Source organism: Cyprinodon variegatus, unplaced genomic scaffold (genome assembly GCF_000732505.1).
Source record: "Cyprinodon variegatus isolate N-32 unplaced genomic scaffold, C_variegatus-1.0 Scaffold233, whole genome shotgun sequence".
Lineage (NCBI taxonomy): Eukaryota > Metazoa > Chordata > Actinopteri > Cyprinodontiformes > Cyprinodontidae > Cyprinodon > Cyprinodon variegatus.
This window is the reverse complement of record NW_015150686.1, coordinates 61,627-80,156: the sequence shown is the minus strand read 5'-3', so window position 1 is coordinate 80,156 and position 18,530 is coordinate 61,627. Positions and strand designations below refer to the sequence as shown.

The following is an 18,530-nucleotide window of genomic DNA, read 5'->3' as shown; positions in this document are numbered from 1 at the left end:
TTGTTATCCATTTCTGACACTTTGAAAAATAATATACTCAAATATATTTTCATATGCTGATATCAAATAGATTTTTAAAAACGCGTTATCGATCTCTTCTCGTGAAATTTCATCGTTCTGTTACAAACTCTAGTGATATTTTGCAAATTCTTGTGAGATTCTGTTAGTAAAATAGATCGATACCGCGTCAATATATCAACATATAAAAATATGGCAAAATTTCGTGAATTTTCGGGGGACTTTGTAGCATAACGATGATATATAGCAATATTTCATTAGTAAAAGAGATTGATATGGTGTTTTTAAATGGCAATATATCAGCATATGAAGATATTGTGATATTTTAATGTATCAATATTTTTTCCCTCGTCTTTAGAAGTAAAAAAAAAGTTTTTGAGGAAGAAGAAGTAGTATTTTTTTTTTTAGACTTTAGAAACTCAGAAGCTGATCAAATATCAGGTTAAATATCGGTGGGGTGGCCGATGTCCCATATTCAGTTTTAAGGTCGATACAGGCCGATACCGATAGGGGGCCGATTATATCGTGCATCCTTAATTTTTATGCACACATAAGAAAAGGTAATTAAGGAAGAGTCTTTGTGCACATGTGATGTGTGTAAAAGTGACTTTTTGAAATAAATTGATGTGATGTAACAAGAACCTGAACCTCAACAGCAGCTTAGCAGAGCTGTGCTGGTTTTGGCCCCTGAGAGGAGTCACACTTTGGGACCAATACAACCTTCTGCTGTCCTGTCTATACAAATTAAAGCCGCTGAATAGGTTTCTTCAACAGCTTAGGATACGATGAAATAGACGAGGGGAGAGATTTTACATCTGAAAAGAAGTTTTGTGTGTCAAAGCGTGGAGGGGGCCATGGGAAGAGACGAGGCTCAGGGAATCAAACCAGCATCTCTGCTTAAGCTTCCAGATCTGCTACAAACCTTTGAAGTTGGCCTTATCTCAGGGCTTTGAGAGCGAAATGGGTAAGAAGGTGACGCTCATATACTCAGTGTGTAACTTAGCTGATAAAACCCCTCCTGAGATTCCATGGGAGCTGGTGGACCCCACCATGTATGTTAAACGGATCATTTCACTTCCAATGTTCGCCCGCCTCAGCACAGCACGCAAACTTATTGTACAATTTCAGACTTCCACGCAGAACCAGAATTACAGGCTGAACGTTTTCAATCAGAGCAAACATGGCAAACATTTCCTCACTGATGTGTTTTCCTTATTTAGAGGATGTTTTGACTAACATCTCATTATACATATCTAGTCAATCTTAATATTAAACTAAATAAATTCACTGCTGTGAAATCGCTGCCATCTCTGTTTTCCAAAATGGGCAATTTTGCTCCTCCTTTAAACTATGTCTGTGTTATTTTTACCCTACATTTTTAACATTATTTTAACTACAGACCTTTTTAGTGATCATAACCCTAAAAATTTGCTTTTGTTTCCTGACACTATATCTGCTTATTTTTTTTAAAGCTTAAAGACACAAACCTCCATGAAACTCATACATTTTGATGAATTTTAACCTGCACCACCATCCCTTTCACTGTTAAGAAAAAACAAAAACTTTATATTTTGTTTTTACTTTGATTAGCTTAAAGAAAAAAAAAAGTGCAGTGGATTTTTTAATATTTCAAAATTGCATTTTTGCATTTAGGTATCAAAAACAGAAAAAAATTAGCATGGTTATTTCACTATTTTAATTTAATCAACTTGAAAATCATACTTTTTTTATTTTACTGGGTCTAAGATTAAAAACAGGATGATATCCGTGGCTAATTCAATAGGAGGGATCACAGCTGCCTTTTGTTCTCCCTAATTCTTTGCTCCAGCAGCAGTACATTAATCTCTGTTCTCATCATCACCAGCTAGAACTGAAGAAACCTCTTGGATGAGAGGACAAACATCTTGAAAACTTCACCTCTAATTGCCTAAACTGCACTTTTCAAGCTTGACTTTGACCTGGATGACTAAGAATCTTTGCAGACTTTCATAGCCTGCCATGTATGGTGGAGGAACCGTGATGCTGTGGGCCTCTTTTGCTTCCAAAGGTAAACAGCCTTTTGCCAAAACTGAAAATAGGTAATTGCTGGGTCTTTCAGCAGGATGACGATGGAAAGCATATGGCCGCATCGTCGGGGAAAAGGTCCACCAACCACAAAATCAATTTTCAGCCCTCAGAAGTAAACTGTATGGAAAACCTGTGGGTGAGCTGAAGAAGAGAGGGGATTTAGAGATGACAGGACCATGGAAAGAGAGAATTCAAGGAAAAAGATTGGTCAAAGAACCCGTTCTCTCCGCGTCCTGACCCTGTGCGATGTCATAGCAGAGAGCTTAGTGCTGCCCAGGAAGAGAAAAAAAAAAAAGCTTTTGTGCCGCATATATCTGCTATTTGCACAAAAGAAGCCATAACCCCAGACTAATAAACAGCAGCCTCAATCAGAAGGAGTCAAACTGATAAATCTCTCAGGTTTACTGTGGTCACAACCCTCATATGTTAACACAGAGAAGCACTTTCTAAACTTGGAAGAAGGAGGGTTTCATATCATTATTCTAACACTATTATTTTAGTCTCAGTGTTGAACTTGTGAGGCCTTGTTGGTCAAATCCAGACTGCCTTCCAAATCCAATATAAAGGGAATTATTCCCCAAATTCCTGCATACAATCTAACCTGCTCATAACCTCGCTTCTCCAGCTTGAATTCATTTGAGGCTTGAGTTCTGGATTCAGGGGTGAGCGACCGAGGATTTGGCATGGCCAGGACCTGTGTAAGGAGCTTGATATGAGCTTTGTAGGACGTGAGAGAAGTGACAGGACAGAAGGTTACTGTTTCTGCACACACCACTGGAGCTTGCAGGTTAGTTTGAATAAATCCCGTATTAAAGGAGGTTTTTATTAGAGATTCAATAATCAAAGGTTGGAACCGGCAACATTTTCTTTGGATTCGACCTGTGAGACTTTTCAGCCGCAAAATGCCTCATAGTAGACGTCACCATTGTGATATTCATACCTGGATGTTAATTTGCCTTTAAGGGAGAAAAGGCCAGACTGGTTGTTCCTTTCTAAATTATATAAATGACAGCGTCCTAAATGTTTGATCTTTGAAGCTGGAGTGTTCTCCTGTTTGGCTTTTTGTTAATTTTGAAGCAAAGCTTGCTTCAAAACGTATTGATATCTTTTATTATTCTTATTTATGAGCATAGCCAACAACAACAAAAGACCCCCTCGATAAATGCATCAGTCTTTATGATTAAAGTGGGTCATTAACACTTTAATCCAGATTTAAAGTCATGTTTCCAGGACAAGATCACTGCTTGTAACTTTATATGCGTCTGATATGCACCGGATTCCACATGGTCCAGCTTGAAAAAATGAAAACAGCTGATTTACTGTAATACAAATGATGATCCTTGCAAAAAAAAAAAAAAAAATGTGTCAATTTTATTAAAAAATCTTGATAGTTTTTTTTTTTTTTATTTGATGTTGGATTCAAAGTTGAAGATCAACTAATGAAGAATCTAAAGAATTCTGCTTCAGATATAATCCTTAGAAAAACAATTAGCAGGTCATACCTTAAGAAAAACAACAACATGGCGTTGGATATATAAGCGTTCAGTATTTATCTGAAGGGATAGGGATCAATAATCTTCCTTTCTCTGACTGATCGGCTGTTATCTATCACTTTGGATTATCTGTTTCATAGGAAGAAGCGAGGGGCTGAGAATAAGAGGGAAAACAAAGACACTGTTAAAAGCAGAAGGGAGGACAATCATGTGTGTGTTTGTGTGAGCACACAAAGGGGGGGATGATATTCACCTTGATTAAGTACACCGGCTGTCTTTGAAGTGTTTGGAGACCAGCACGGCCAAGAGCAGAGCCAACCGTAAGCCTTCCAGCAAAAGTGGAGGCTGACCTCCCCACCAAATCATAACCATATGAACGTAAGAATTTCCACCGTAGCAGAATGCTCCCCCTCCCCTCCACCCCTCAGTCCATCTCCCAGGGTGAGGCATTAAGTCGTGATAACAGAAAACAGGTTCTGAGAGCGGGAAGGTGATGAAGGGCGGCGAGGGAGGACGGGAGGACAGCAGGAAAGTCGGGGTTACAAGTGTGCCGTACGGAGGAGATTGGAGACGGAGGGATTTGGTCCAAAAAAATGCAGTTGCACAGAAACGGACTACCTAAAATGGAAGTTTCTCAGACGAGGATGGGGAGATGTGGCGACCTTCGCAGCTGACAAAGCGTGAGACGAGAAAGGCATCTGGCAAAAGGAAGAGCAAAGATGACAGAAATGCAGGGATGTGGCAGTAGGTCAATAAATAGCATGGAAACCACAGCGCAGATGCCAAGTTGTACCTTTACTGAGGCCCACCTGCAAGTAGAAATGGTTTCCTGTCCTACACAAACACTGCTGCACCCTAATCCACATAATTACACCCAATACTCCACATGTGTAAGTACACATGTACAACATCACAGTTAAAAAAGGGAAAATAGGAAAGGGTTGCAGGCCTCCTGCAGCCCTGCAGCAAACTATCTGGCTGCAGAAACCAAGAAACACCAAGAAAGCAGATAAATAGGAAAACCTGAGACTCTTTTACTGTGTCATTAACCTAAAACAGATCTCATGCACAGCTCAAACAAAGCCCCTCGTCTGCAAACCGTTGGGTAGATGAGTGTGATTTTGCGGCCGCCTGTGTGTGCCTTGATAGCTTGAATAAGCATTCCTGCGAGTGTGTGTGCAATTAGGGTCTGGGTCTGTTTGTGTGCATCGTACTGTATATGTGTGTGTGTGGTTGCACGGCGGTGGTGGGGGTTGTTAGCGGTTCCATCTGGGCCTCCTGGAAGCCGCGTGGAGTCAGAAAAACCGCATCTCATAAAAGAGAGGCAGCTCAATGTTCTACAAGGACAGAACATTACTGAGAATGTCGCTCAGGAAAGCCTGGGCCCCGGCCCACATGTTGGCTCTCCACTCTCGCTCTTATTATTCTGTTCTGTGAGGGATAAGAGAGAGGAAGACAAAATAGCTGGTGAGGAGTGTGGGAGACAGTAGCTGAGACAGACAGACTCGCACTGATTGCTATTCCATCTGTCGGTGTGGAGCAGAGGAGTGAGCGGTGACAGGCTCAGGAATCAGGCGGTCCAAAGGGGGGCATCTGGTGCACGTTGGCTGAGGGAGGAGGAGGAAAAACATGGAGGGCGATCCACAGCGCTGATTAATAGAGGCATTGATGTTGGTCAAGTGTTTTCTCAAATTTAACAACAAACCAGCAGAAAAAGTAGGAATTAAAGAGACCAGAGGTAAAAATGAAGCAAAACGTCTGGTAGCCTGAATTTTCAAGGCATGATTGTAAAGCTGCGTTTGCCAAAAACAAACTGAAACTTTTCTCTGCTTATTAACGATTAAAGTGGTTAGAGTTTCACTGATCCAGGCTAAGTAAAGCTGCTTTTAACAGGCAGCATCTGAACTACAGTAGATGAATTAGGAATAAAGTATAAAAACGACAATGGAAGAAACAGCAAACACCCCAAACTAAAGGCCACAGTTCAACGTTTCTTTAATTGAAACTGGATTTCTATTTACAGCGATGGATTCTGACCACTGATCAAGTATAAATACAGTTTTATTTTTGCTTTTTTTATGTTTTAATCAATGACAAACCCTTTAAGTCTTAATTTTTCTCTTGCAAAATGCCCTTTTTTTCTCTTTCCCTATAATCCTGAGAAAGAAAGTCTGCATACCAGCCAGATTCAGTATAATTGCATTTTTTTCCTTTACTTATTTTAATTCTACACCCAAAAGTTTATATCCTTTATTGCAAAACTAACAGCAGTGTAACGGCTATCTAATGATACTTGCATGGGCTGTTTTAAAGTTGCAGAAATCAGCCTATTTCAGCCCAAACATATTTCTGTTTATTTGAGCAGATGTGTGTAGTTATAGGAAAGACGGATCATTTTGTGAATGATAGGAGCTGCTTTACTGGAGAGTATACCTGAATGTTCTGCAGGGTAATCTGACCTTGGCTTCCTCGGAAAGCTGCGGTGAGGTAAAAGCAGCGCCACTGAGCTGAAAGACGCTGATGCAGGACGGATATGAGTAAGCAGCACACGAGTGACAGTTCACGGCTACGCTTATACATCCGTGTTGTACTGTACGTCAGGAGCGTAGGCGTGTGACTCATGCGCCGCGTACAGATCAATCCAGATGGAGCAATGTAATCTTGACCTCAGGTGCTTTTTTAGTTTTTTATTTTTCCACATCACAGCATGCAGCTCACTTAAACGCGTCTCCTCACAGGTCTGAGAAACGCATTTATTTCAGTTTCAGCAGAACGATTTTCTCCTGAGGATCAGAAATGAGAACAAGGAGACCAGAGGGAAACTCTATAGTGAATCAGAAAATGCTACGTCAAATATATAACGGTAGCTGATCTCATCGTCTCACACAGGTGGAACAAACAGTTTCTGTTCAAATCCTGAATCACCATAAAAAGCCCTGCATGCAGCCATTTAACACAATAACACAATGTATCATTAAATAACATCCCCCCGACATCATTATTAAAAAGACAACTTATTATCCATCATCTCCAATGCCATTCTCCTCATTTTATCTCTCATTTAGCGTAGCGTAGTGGTGAGGAACACACCCCTGACATAAAGCGTTGCCTGGAGGCTTCGGGAAGATGATTAAATTTCATAGCTACTCACGGGCTAATAGGGCCGAGCAACGAGCGCTTACTGTCCTTAAGTGACTGGCTGCTTCTCTGTGGCCACGGCCCCTTTGAAGCCCTTCCGAGGAGATCTGGAGGATTTAGGCAGTAGCGTGACATGAGGCTGAGCAGTTAAGCAACAGTGCTCCCACCAGCTGACTATTAGATCCAGCTGATAAAAACTCAGTCCTCCCAGTAGCTTAATACCCGCTGGAAAATACAGCCTTTAGTCAGGGAGAGCGCTGAAAGCTGCACTATGACTGCAGTTAGAAAGGAGTTATACATAGGTCATTATTCAAACTATAAACTCTTGAACTATTAAAGATAGTTAGAGGAGATTATATAAAAAGAAACAGTGAGCCTTTCCTGCTGTGATCTGTTTGCATCTGTCAGCTTTGGTCCGACTGTTTCTAATAATTACTTCATCATTAACTGGATTGAACAGTTTTTATATGATTTTTTCTCTGCTTGGAAAAAAAAAAGGTAAATAACAAACTAAGACTAAATGAAGCAGCTAGTAGAAAAGTGCTTTTATAACTGCTCATTTATATCATTAAAGTGTATTAATTTAACAGGAAAAAAATTGAAACCTGATTATGATGCGTTTAATAAAACAAAAACATGATTTCTGTCATGCGGTGAAAATCTTAATAATGTTGATTAATACTCCTTAAATGTTTAGATCATAGTTATTAACTTTTTTATTATGTACTTATTAACACATGAAATAATAAACAGCTGTAATTAACTTTTAATTTGCTTGTGTATAAATTACTTTTTTTTTTTAAGTAGCTGCAAAATTTCTATTTAACAAAAATGAAATAGAAATGTAGATATTTTGCAAATCTGTACCATTACTTATATCAGTCATTGATGATGTGCACCGTCATGGAAAAGTCGTATTGGAAACAAGTACCTGCCAAAGGTTCCTAGGTCCCAATAGGAGGACAAATCAGTTATGGTCTCTTATTTCAGCAAAATATTTTCATAAGAAACAGATCAAGTAATACACTTCTAAAAATGAAAAAAAAAAAAAAATTAAATTAGGTGTATTTGTCCATAATTTGAGCATTTAAACAAGATGATCTGCCAAATGAATATTTTCGCCCTCATTATAAGAATAATAGATAATATGCACCTGAAATTAATTATTTTTTTATTATTTTAAAATGATCATCTCACTTCATTAGCCAATTGGTTTACTTGTTAAAATGAAGGGAAAATACAAATAATAAAAAAAAAAAATTGCAGTGTATGTTTTGAGCACTGTGGCCATAATAGGCAGGGACCCTTGTTGGGCCCTCTATACATGAAGGAATGCACCTGCTTTCTTTACTGCAAAATTAGGGCTGCAACTAATGATTATTTTTCGAATTGATTAATCCGTCAAAGATTTTTTTGATTAACTGATTAATAATTGGATAGCAAAAGGTTCTTTAGGCAGAATATTTAGGAAATTAAACCAGCTAAAAACTAAAACCTTTCCACTTGAGAAGTTATGGATGGAGCATATCGACAGACAAAAAAGTTTTTTTCTCCTAAATGCAAAATATATATATATATATTTTTTTTTTTACAATTTTGTTTATAATTACTGCTTTAAGTGGGTTACTCTGACAGTTAAAGGCATGTAGTGGAGTCTCTAAAGTCCAGTTAACGATTAATCGATCACTAAATTAGTTGATAATTACAGTATATCAATAATCAATTTATCATGATTAATTGTTTAAGAACAATTCAAAATTTAACTGCAAATTAAACAACTTTATAAAACTTGTTGAAACATGCTACAAGACAGAAAATAGTAAAAAAATACATATATATTTTTAATCAAATTATAAAGTATCTATTTGAGCATCTTTTTTACTTGCACAGTATGGTTTCATGTACTCAGCAAACGTACGTGTTGATAAAAAATAATATAAAAAATTATATGTAAACATGTTCAGCTAAATCTGATGAAAACTGAAGGAGTCCATTTGATTTTGACAGGAGTTGTCCTAAAATAAAAACTGATGTTCAGTTAAATTAAGAAAAACACACCATGTTTGAGTTATCATGTGTAAGGAGAGTCAGGTGTCACCTCATGCTCAAATCAAAGAAATTAATTCTCCAGAAATAATCTCTTCCTCTGGTGGGTTCACATGGGTTAGGTTGTGTGCTTCCCAAACAAGAACATTTTCCTCACAGCTCTACTGTCCACTGAACTTAACATCAACCTAAAGAAGCGAGGGGATCAGAATATTTCAGGAGAAATACCTTCCCAACAACATGACGATGATTTTACTGCACCGATTAGCTGCCAGAAACCTTCACGATCCACAGAATGCAGAATATAAAACCTCCCCCTTTAACTTTAACTGATCAGGTAGTATTGAAGTGTTAAAGAGAAAGGACCGATTCTTTTTGAGGAAATGCAAACATCTTTCTGTTTAACTGAAGCTTCCATGCGTTCAGATAAGCTGCACGCTTTACTCACACACAGATTTATAGAGCTAACCACATGCACATGTTCAGTCCCTGTTAACTAATTCATCCAGGAACACTTTGGTTTGGGTTTCAACACCAAAACCTCGGCACTGCTGATTGAGAGACGTGCCTGTCTGCAATTATCTGGGAGGGACGAGTGGAGGGAGGGATGGTTGGATGGACAAGGAGAGGAAACACTCTGCGGTGGTTTTACAGTTTGCTGGCATCACATTTTTCTCCTCTGTTTTTCTGTCCTCTTTTTTTCAGCGGAGGGGCACGGTGTAGTGTTTGCAGGGCTGGAGAACGGGGGCAGAATGAGGTTGGAAAACGTTGGGAAAATGGCCGCAGAATTGGGCTGGAGTGGCCTAGATTGTCACTGCTCCGCTTTCAATCGATGCCTCTAAGAGTAGCAGCTCTGAGCCGCACGGTCGGAGAAATTAGTGAACTATTTTGGTGAACAACAACTGATGGTAGTGATCACGGGTAAGGGCTTATCCCCCCACTTAAAGAAATGACTGAAAATTGTCAGCAAAGGATCCATTTTGTGTCCAGGGAGAGTGTTATCCAGGTGGCCGTCACTGACCTGCAGTATGTAGCCCCTGACGTAGTCTCTGAGGGTCCAGCCCAGTCCGTGCAGGATGTGCAGCACCTCTTCCTGCTTGAGCACGGAGAAGAGGCGGTCCAGCAGGATCTTGAGCCTGACGGGGACCGCCTGGGTGCCGTACAGCATCAAGCTGCTGATGTCAAACACCACGTTGGACTGGACGATCTCCACCTGGGTCGGGTGGTAGAGGTGCTGGGTGCTGAGCTTGTCTAGAGCTGCAAAGAAGAACAGATGAGGACATGAGGAGGAGAATAAAACACAGTCTCCTTTTATTAGCCTTATATTGAGAGACAAGCCTTCAGGGTTTGTCCTGTTGGTCACCAGTAGGTAATAGAAAAGGTGCAAATAATATTAAATATAACATTTCAGTCTGACCAGAGCTCCGTCTTTCATGTGTTTGCTGTGTCCTGTGTGGTTTGTGGCAAAATGGAAACAAGCTAGCAGCTTCCTCTTGCTGCTCCTCCATAAAAGACAGAACTGTGTTTATTTTTATACTTTTTATTTCACAAATCGTTGTCCTTTGAACAGAGTGCTCCATCTGAGCTGTGGATCTCTGCAGCTCCTCCAGAGATACCATGGATTTCTTGGACGGACTTGTTTGATTGTTGCTCAACCAAACCCAGCTTTCTACTTATACTGAAATGAAATTTCGGAAATTAAAATCCTGTAGAACCCTTGGCTGATCTTTGGCTGGTCCCCTACAATTCCGTTTTAAACATCCATCTTTCTACTAAAATATTCTTCCTGTCATGATTTGTGGACATTAAGATCTAAGATCTAATCTCCTGGTCTGACCCTGTAATTCAGTGAAACGGTGGAGTTAGAGTAAAAAAATACGCATGCCAAGGAGAAGGCCAGTGGCTGGAAGTTGGAGGGGCTTCTCCTGGGAGCTGCAGGGAAGTGAGCTGCCATTCAGATGGCTTTTGAATAAGAAGGGCCATTTTGAATGGCTGTTACTGGATTAATCCAAAACTTAATAATTTCCCTAAATAAATGACTAAGAATTGATTGTGCTGGATTTTAATCTCAGGTAGGAAAAAGCGGTTAGCGCATCATTTTGTGTACTTTCCTAATCTTTCCTAACACACTGGCATTCTGACAGACTAGGAAAAATGTAATAAACTATTTTAGACATAAAAACATGTAAAGAAGGCTGATTTATGGTGCGGCTGTGATGTAAAAGTCCAGCTGGAGGACAGGTGGGCTCACATGTTGCTTTAGGTTCAGCAGATTGTTATTAGCTCTACTGTTGAACCTCAGTCACCTCTTTCCACTCGTTGGGTGTCTGGGCGACACCTGTTTGACTCGTCCTCTTTGTCTCCTTCCTTTCTTTCTTTACTTCAGCCCTCCCCCCCCGCCCTCCCTCCTGTGCCTGTCTGGGTGACACCTGGCCGTGTCTTCCCCCCCCCCTCTCTGATCCTGGGACGAAGGCTTCGCCTGACAACGGCAGCGCAGCCAGACACGAACATAATAAAATATGAAGAACTACTTGTCAGAGTCCCTGCCAATACCGACATGAAATGAAAAGCGGGGGAGAGAGGAGAGATGTGTGCCTGACAGCTCAGTTCAGAGGGAGAGATTAAAAAATAGTCAATGGGGTCCTGTGCGGACGGCTGAAGGCCCCGCAGCCTGTTCTTGTGCGGAAGAAAGCCAAACAGGTGTTTTCTTTTATCTCCTCCCTCCTTTCTTCGCTTTGTACTTTCTTCTTTCCCCTTTTTCTTTTACCTGCATAATAAAACGAATAAGGTGTGGCTGCTCACCTCACTTTTACCCCTTTTTTTTTTTCAGGTGATGCAAAAAACAAGAATTAGAGGAAACGAACAGAGAACTGAAGAAAAAGTTCCTTAGAAGCTCAAACTATATAAGCGAAATAATATTTTTATATATGAGCAGCTGAAAATACTCAAGATGTTTCAGGGCAGAATTCATGCTTCTGGCATCTATGATAATTTTCCATGTAGAGAATAAATACATCTGTGCAGGTCAGGAACGTCATGGTGGACGAATATTTATAAATACTGAACAGCATGGAGATTCTCTTACCATGAGCTACCCAGCCATGCTTGCACTGGTCACATGTCCGTAGGTGAATCTTTCCAGGCTGGAAACACTCGCATGTGCAGTTCACCAGTGTGCACCGAATGGCCTGCAGAAACACACACAAAAAACAAACCATGAAGCAGATGTGAAAAAAAAAAATCTTTTTTTTTCCTGATCAGTGAATGCACCACAGAAAAATCAGGTCGTGTTGACAACAACAGGATAGAAGTTGTTTTCTTAGGGATGAAGTATTAAAATTAGGCCTGAGGAACGACAGCAGTTGTAAGAACAAAAAAGAACCACATGTTTGCTTTTCATTCATGCTGTTAACTTATGACTGACAAAAAATGAGAGATTTAATAAAAATCGTGGAACTGAAAATGTGAAAACAAATTGGTCTGTTTAGCCGATTGAGGTATTAACCTCTAACATGATGAAACATCCTGGATCTGGAAATGATGGACGCCTTTTAAAAGTATCAGTGATAAAAAACAGGTTTACAAACTCTTCAGGAAACAATGACAATATTTATGTACAAATTTATCTGATAGAAAAAATACAGGAATTTAGGCCCTCCACTCTGTAAACATTTTGTGCAAATATAAACCAAATATGGTCTATTATGAAGAAAACAACAAGAAACATCTTTATGGGGTGTTATGTTGGATTAAAAATTTGTAATGCAGGTGTAAACCTTAAGAAATGAAGTAGATCTGGGTAACATCCATTTTTATTTTTATTTGTTTTTAATAGTGCTTTAATAGGATCAGGGGTGTGGAGTTCAGAGCTATCCCCCGAACGGGAAACTTTTGCTCTGAATGGATTGTTTTCATTTATCAAAATTATCCCAGGTGGTTAAAAAGATATATTTTATTAATTAATCAAAAATTTGTTTCAGTTTAAAGCATATTTTGTCTCAACACGAGTTAATCTTCATCCAGGCAGACAAAGCATCTGCATAGTGCTGGTTTGAATTATTAAGCATCAGCAAAGCTTTGACATGTCATCAACCTACAAACTTAGTTAAACACTAGTAAACTCAAAGCAGATATCAGCTGCTACTGGACTCTAGGTTCTGTTGGAGCAAAGTAAAGCTTCTGCTTTCCAGATCCACAAGTTAGATGCAAGAGATATTTATTGTTTTCAGAGACCTAAAGAAGAATTAAAGTCGTAGGAAAGCGGCTGTTCCAAGTGTTGCATTTACGAATTCTCCCGAGTGGTGCACGACTTTACACAAGTGAATAAAGTGAATGTGATTGGTTGATTATAAAGAAGGCGGGATTGTTCTGGTGGAAGGTTAGCAGTTAGCAACTTAGTGCTACTTGGTCCCAATGGGAAATTCCATTGGGAACAAGTACTGTAGCACTAAATTGGTGGCTTAGAAACAACACTGTCAAGGAACGCTATGGACAACGGAAACATGCAAGAGGAGGAGAGTTTAGTGTCGGAGGTCGTGGATGAGTCTCCTCCGTCATACATTTTTTATTTTGAGGAGGAAAGCGGGGATGAAGATGTTGTGGAAGAGGACGCCAGGGTGGCAGAAGCTTGGTTTGGTGTAGAAGGCTTACAGCCGTACATGTTTGAGCCCTTGCCTCGCACCATTGATATATGATTGGCCGAATTTAGGTGTTCAGGCTGACGTATAACTAACTAGCCTGCATAAGACAATGAAAAAAACCCACATATTTTAAGACAGACTTTTTTTTAAATAGAAATTTTCTAAATTTTGGCACAATATCGTCTGATAAAGAGCACATTTATATACATGTTTAAGCCAGAATTATTTGACATATAAATATGACTTTCCTACGACTTTAAATAATTTTGGATATGGTGACTTGTGATTTTAAAGTGTCTAATTAAGCAAAAGCCCCACTTAAAAGAAAAAAATAAATAAAATATGGAGCCATCCTAATATAGAGGAGAAATACAGATAAGCTACAATTCTTTTTATGTGGCATCTATTTCCCAATGCCTCATAACCTGGAGAAATTGACTTTTTTTCAGAGAAACACTGGAATTTTTCAATCATAAGCTCTCAATCGGACGATCAGAGCTTTAGAAACAACAAAATTTCTCATGATAACAGTTTTTCCCAAAGCGCAGATGAATAAAGATGAAATAAATCACCATGAAAAAACAGACGCACCACAATCACAAAGAAAATTCAGTGGAAATCTTCAAAGAAACACTTCCCCTCCTGAAAACACAGACCTGCAACTTGTTTGGACTCAGGCTCCATTACTCAACACTGGAGCTGCACTTCATCTGACCTCGGAAAGCTTTTAGTGCTGAAAGGTTAAGTGTCCAGACATGAAGAGGGCATCCCAGTACATCACATACACCATGTCAGCGGTCGGCTGCTCCTTTGCTCTTACTTATTTCACAGAAATCTCCCAAATTAAAGTCATCCTTAACCTTCTATTAATTAAAAAACAAACCGGCTACAATACAAATCGGTTTGCAGAAAAGTGTGCAAAACCAAACATCAGCCCAAATAAGAGCAGCTGCTGGGAGTTGAAAATATACTGCTGACATGGAGAAACAGAAAAAATATAGAATAAAGGGCTTTAAAAAATTAAAACCATTCATCTTGATATCAGCTCTCTATATATCATGTAAATGTATTTTTGCATCTTATCAAGATGAATGGATGAAGAGATAAAATGTGTAAGTCTGTTTACAGAGATCTGCAGCTGCAGGAGAACATGTGCAGAAACTTATCAAATGTTTTTTTTTCTTCAGAAAGAAGAAAAAAAAAACATGAACTCTCAGAACAGTTATGGTCTCACTTAAAATACAGAGCGGTGGCCAGACCTGGTGCTTTCAGAGGGTTTTTTTTTAGATGTTAGTTTTTTTATTTTAATGTCACACAAAATCAGAACATGTCATCTTTATTTTGAAAGGTTAATCTAAACCATCCAAATGTAGGAAAACCAGTCGGAGAAAAGGAAGCAGTGCTGAGAGACCCACAGCTCCTCATACTCTCAGCTGATATTTTACGAATTTACAGCCTGAACTGTCTGTGCAATCAAATTATTTCTCCCTGACTAGGGTGACATTTTAGCGATGGAGATGTAGGTTTGTGGCCACGTCACTTTTATTACACAATATCAGAGCCAATCAGATCGGAGGGCCCCGATCGATCAGTGAAAAGCGCCTTTGCTGCTGCTTGCTTTTAAACTCTAGGGCCCATTCAGGTGTTTTAGAGCAGGACAGGAAAAAAAAAATCTTTGGATTAGCACCTCTTCTTGTAGTACAACATCTAAACCCTGTAATCTACTAAGAATCCCCTCCTGCTCGCCTTGAGGTGTTACATACCAGATTAGCTCCTGCAGGTGTCAAATGAACATGAGCTAATCTGAGATTAAACACAAAATAACACCACTTCTAACCACGTCGCCTCACAGTTCGACAACCGGGATGACACACGAGGCGACGGCGATTTGAATTTGCATCGTTTCTTAAGCCCTCCAGGTGCCTGTGAGGATTAGGCGTCATGTGTCAGGTTAGAGCGCACACAGAGAACGCCACGGAGCTTAATCCAGACATGTACGGTCTTAATTGGCGGAGGGTTGTTGCCCTCAACAGACAGAGCGGGCCGGGCTGTTTGCAGGTGATGTGCAGGAAATGTGAGTATCTTTAGAAGGAAAGACGGTTTTCCGCTCTGAGGGAATATTAGGAGATACTTTAAACTATCCAGATTTCAGGCTTGTTTCTGCAGTGATATCAGAAATCTGTGTTTTTTGCCTTTAACTCTAATATTTTCGACCAATTTTTGGAGGTGATTAGGTCAGAAAAACCCAAATTCATTAAATAACCTCCTTCTACAATGAATATTGTCTACTGGCTGTTAAAAATGTAGGATTATCCCTTTAACCATTTTACTGGTTTCAACAGACTGAGTCAAAAGTGACCGGGTAACAGACCACAGTGATCAAGCTTGACTTTAATCTATTCTTTTAGCCTATTTTTCAACAGGACAGTGACTAACAATATTTATTTTTCTCCAATACTTAGCATACATTTTAGACTCTCCTTTAGTTCTCAGTATGTATACTTATAATGTCGTAAATGTTACCTATTTAGGACTGTTTCTGCTATATTAACTAACCTTCTGAGGACCGACAAGCCTTATGAAGACCCAGATTTCAACCCTAATGTGTTTAATGAAGGGGTTAGGTTAAAAAAGATGGTGTGAATGAAATGAAGCTTCAGGTTAGGCATAGATACAGTGACTAAAATAAATGGCAGTCGCTAAAAATTCCTGATATAGGTATAAATTGCAAAGCATAATCAAATCTGTTTGTGTTTTACTCTGAAGCTACAGTGGTAATTCAACACTCGTTTAGTCTGATACAATTATGGATGAGTTAGTAGCTCCATAAAGTTGGTGTCAATCCACAGATTCAGATTAAAGCAACTGTTGATTTTTAAATGAATTATTAGTAACTTTTCTGCCAGATTTCCAACCCTTTTAAACTCTTATCTATTAAAACACATGCGCTAATGACGACGTGTATACTGTAAAGTTGAGAATTAGGATGCAGATTGTTCTGCAACTGAACAGATGCCGGTTCAAATCCAAGCTCATTCCTTATGTTGTCCTTATGTTCTTCCATATATTTTAGAATTTCACATTTCATTTTTTTGTAAACAAATTTGTTTTCTGCAGATGTTAGATTTTCTAACTTTAATTTTTTAATTTTCTATTTTTTAGATTGTCTTCTACAGATAACATTCTCTTGGTCTGGCTTGAAGAGCAAAGATGCATTTCTAATAGCCTGCATCAAAGGCAGCAATAACATTTATATTTGCGTTTTATTCTAAATAAATTCAATTTTTAAAACTCAATCTGAAAAAGAGAAATTTGAAAAAATTAATATAAAATAATTTTAACCCATAAAATCTAAACAAAGAGTAAATAACTCATAATTTGTTTTGAATTATTACATATTTATTACCTTTTTTTCTTGAATTCCCATTTAATAAACCTGCTGTTTGCTTGTGACAATAATGGAACAGACTCACTATACAGTATAAGAAGGGGGTGGACAATATTAACAAGCCATAAACAGCTGGATTATTTAACCGAAGCAATAAGGTTTAGCAGCTGAATTGATGTTGGGCACCAGATGCTTTCTGTTCCTCTCTTTTACGTCTCACTCCGCGTTAAACTCTCCTTCCATCTCCAAGGACCCGTCTTTAAACATCACGTTGTCACACAACGCAGGCTTTTTGGATTAGAGCGTCTGCGCAAAGCGAGATGGGTGGAAATAAAACAAATGGAAATATCAAAAGCACCTCTGCTGTTTACAAGCTGAACCCTGACAGCTGACGAGATAGTTAAGGGGCGTCTAATACGGCAATTAGAGCATGCCACTGTCTGCGGGGCTGCTGCTGCTGTGACAAGGCGCCCTCTAATCACTGACTTATTACGCAGGCTTGCAGCACCTCTCATATCTGGCCCATTAGGCAGACAACAGCAATAAGAACAGCAGTAAAGAAGCAGCATCCCCCCTTTAACTGAGGTTAGAGGAAAGGCAGCAGACTGCTTATTATCAGTTTGTTCTGTGTTACATTAGGAACTTGTCAGGGCAGAGGAAGAAATGTTTATTTGATGGCATCAAAGCTCATCATTACTTTTTTGGATCAAAGACCAGAGAAAGTGTAACCAACGTTAAAATAGAGAAACAGAAGATAATCAGCGCTCGCTGGGATTCTCACATTGGTGCAGGAACCCACATCTGATCCCACCACTGCACTTGTACATATTTGTCACAGCAAAGGCAAAACAGGGGGGGAAAGAGGAAATTCGGCCAGATAATACACATTAGTCACCGAGGAATCGTCTGGCCAGCGTTTCCTTTTTGGCTGGGACCTAAAGGGGATGATGTTCAGAGAAAGGAGGGAGCATGAGCTCAAGCAGAGTGAAGAAATTCCCACAACGCTGTAGCAATTAGACCCAGACAACAGTCAACACTCACGCACAGCTGCTGTGGTGCCGCTGTAGTCAACAATGTAACGAAGCATCGGTTTTCTGCGCTTATCTTACTCAACGTTCAGTGTGTGTGTGTGTGTGTGTGTGTGTGTGTGTCGCTGCAGGGTTTTGTTTAGCCAGAGGCTTGATGTTTCATGGATGTTTTGCTTGGCTCAACGCCGCTGTCCCAGCCCAGTGGTGTAAACACTGACAGCATCAGACTCTCGATTAAAACACTTCAACAACGACAGTTGGTTTGAAGAAGTTGAAGACGGAGCAGCGGGTCAAAGGTCATTTTTAATAGTTTGTATCGCTCAATGTCACACGTAGGAAATTAAACAAAATGTGGAAACCCAGGGAAAGAGCTTCATGTTTTATAGCAGTATGCTTTGTGTCTGGTTTCTTAGTTTTAAGCACTTTTTGGAGGGTCTTTATTCTGCCTCGGGACCCAATGATGACACAGTCATAGTTTAGTCTTCTGAAAGAGAGCAGCAGACTGATTATGCAAAGTATCCTAACCCTTTAAAATAGTCTGTTGGAGAAGCAGGCCCACACCATCAAAGCTCCTCCACCATGCTTTATAAAAGGAAACAGATGAATCCCCACAGCCATTGTTCTGACATCAGAACCATCTGTAGTATCTGCTGCTCAGAAGCTTTAAGTCGTAGGGAAGCGGCTGTTCCAACCGCTGCATTTCTGAATTCTC

The 18,530-nt window shown here is 39.6% G+C and overlaps 1 protein-coding gene across 2 annotated transcripts in view; it reads right to left on the bottom strand.

Annotated features, from left to right (window-relative positions):
• Positions 1 to 18,530, bottom strand: part of LOC107088941 (zinc finger protein basonuclin-2-like) — a 117,944-nt gene that overhangs the window by 42,539 nt on the left and 56,875 nt on the right. For both annotated transcript variants that reach the window (XM_015381407.1, XM_015381408.1), the window contains 2 exons: positions 11,848 to 11,950; positions 9,784 to 10,019 (listed from right to left, as the gene is read on the bottom strand). In XM_015381407.1, the coding sequence (XP_015236893.1) occupies positions 9,784 to 10,019; positions 11,848 to 11,950 (339 nt within the window). The remainder of the gene's footprint in view (positions 1 to 9,783; positions 10,020 to 11,847; positions 11,951 to 18,530) is intronic.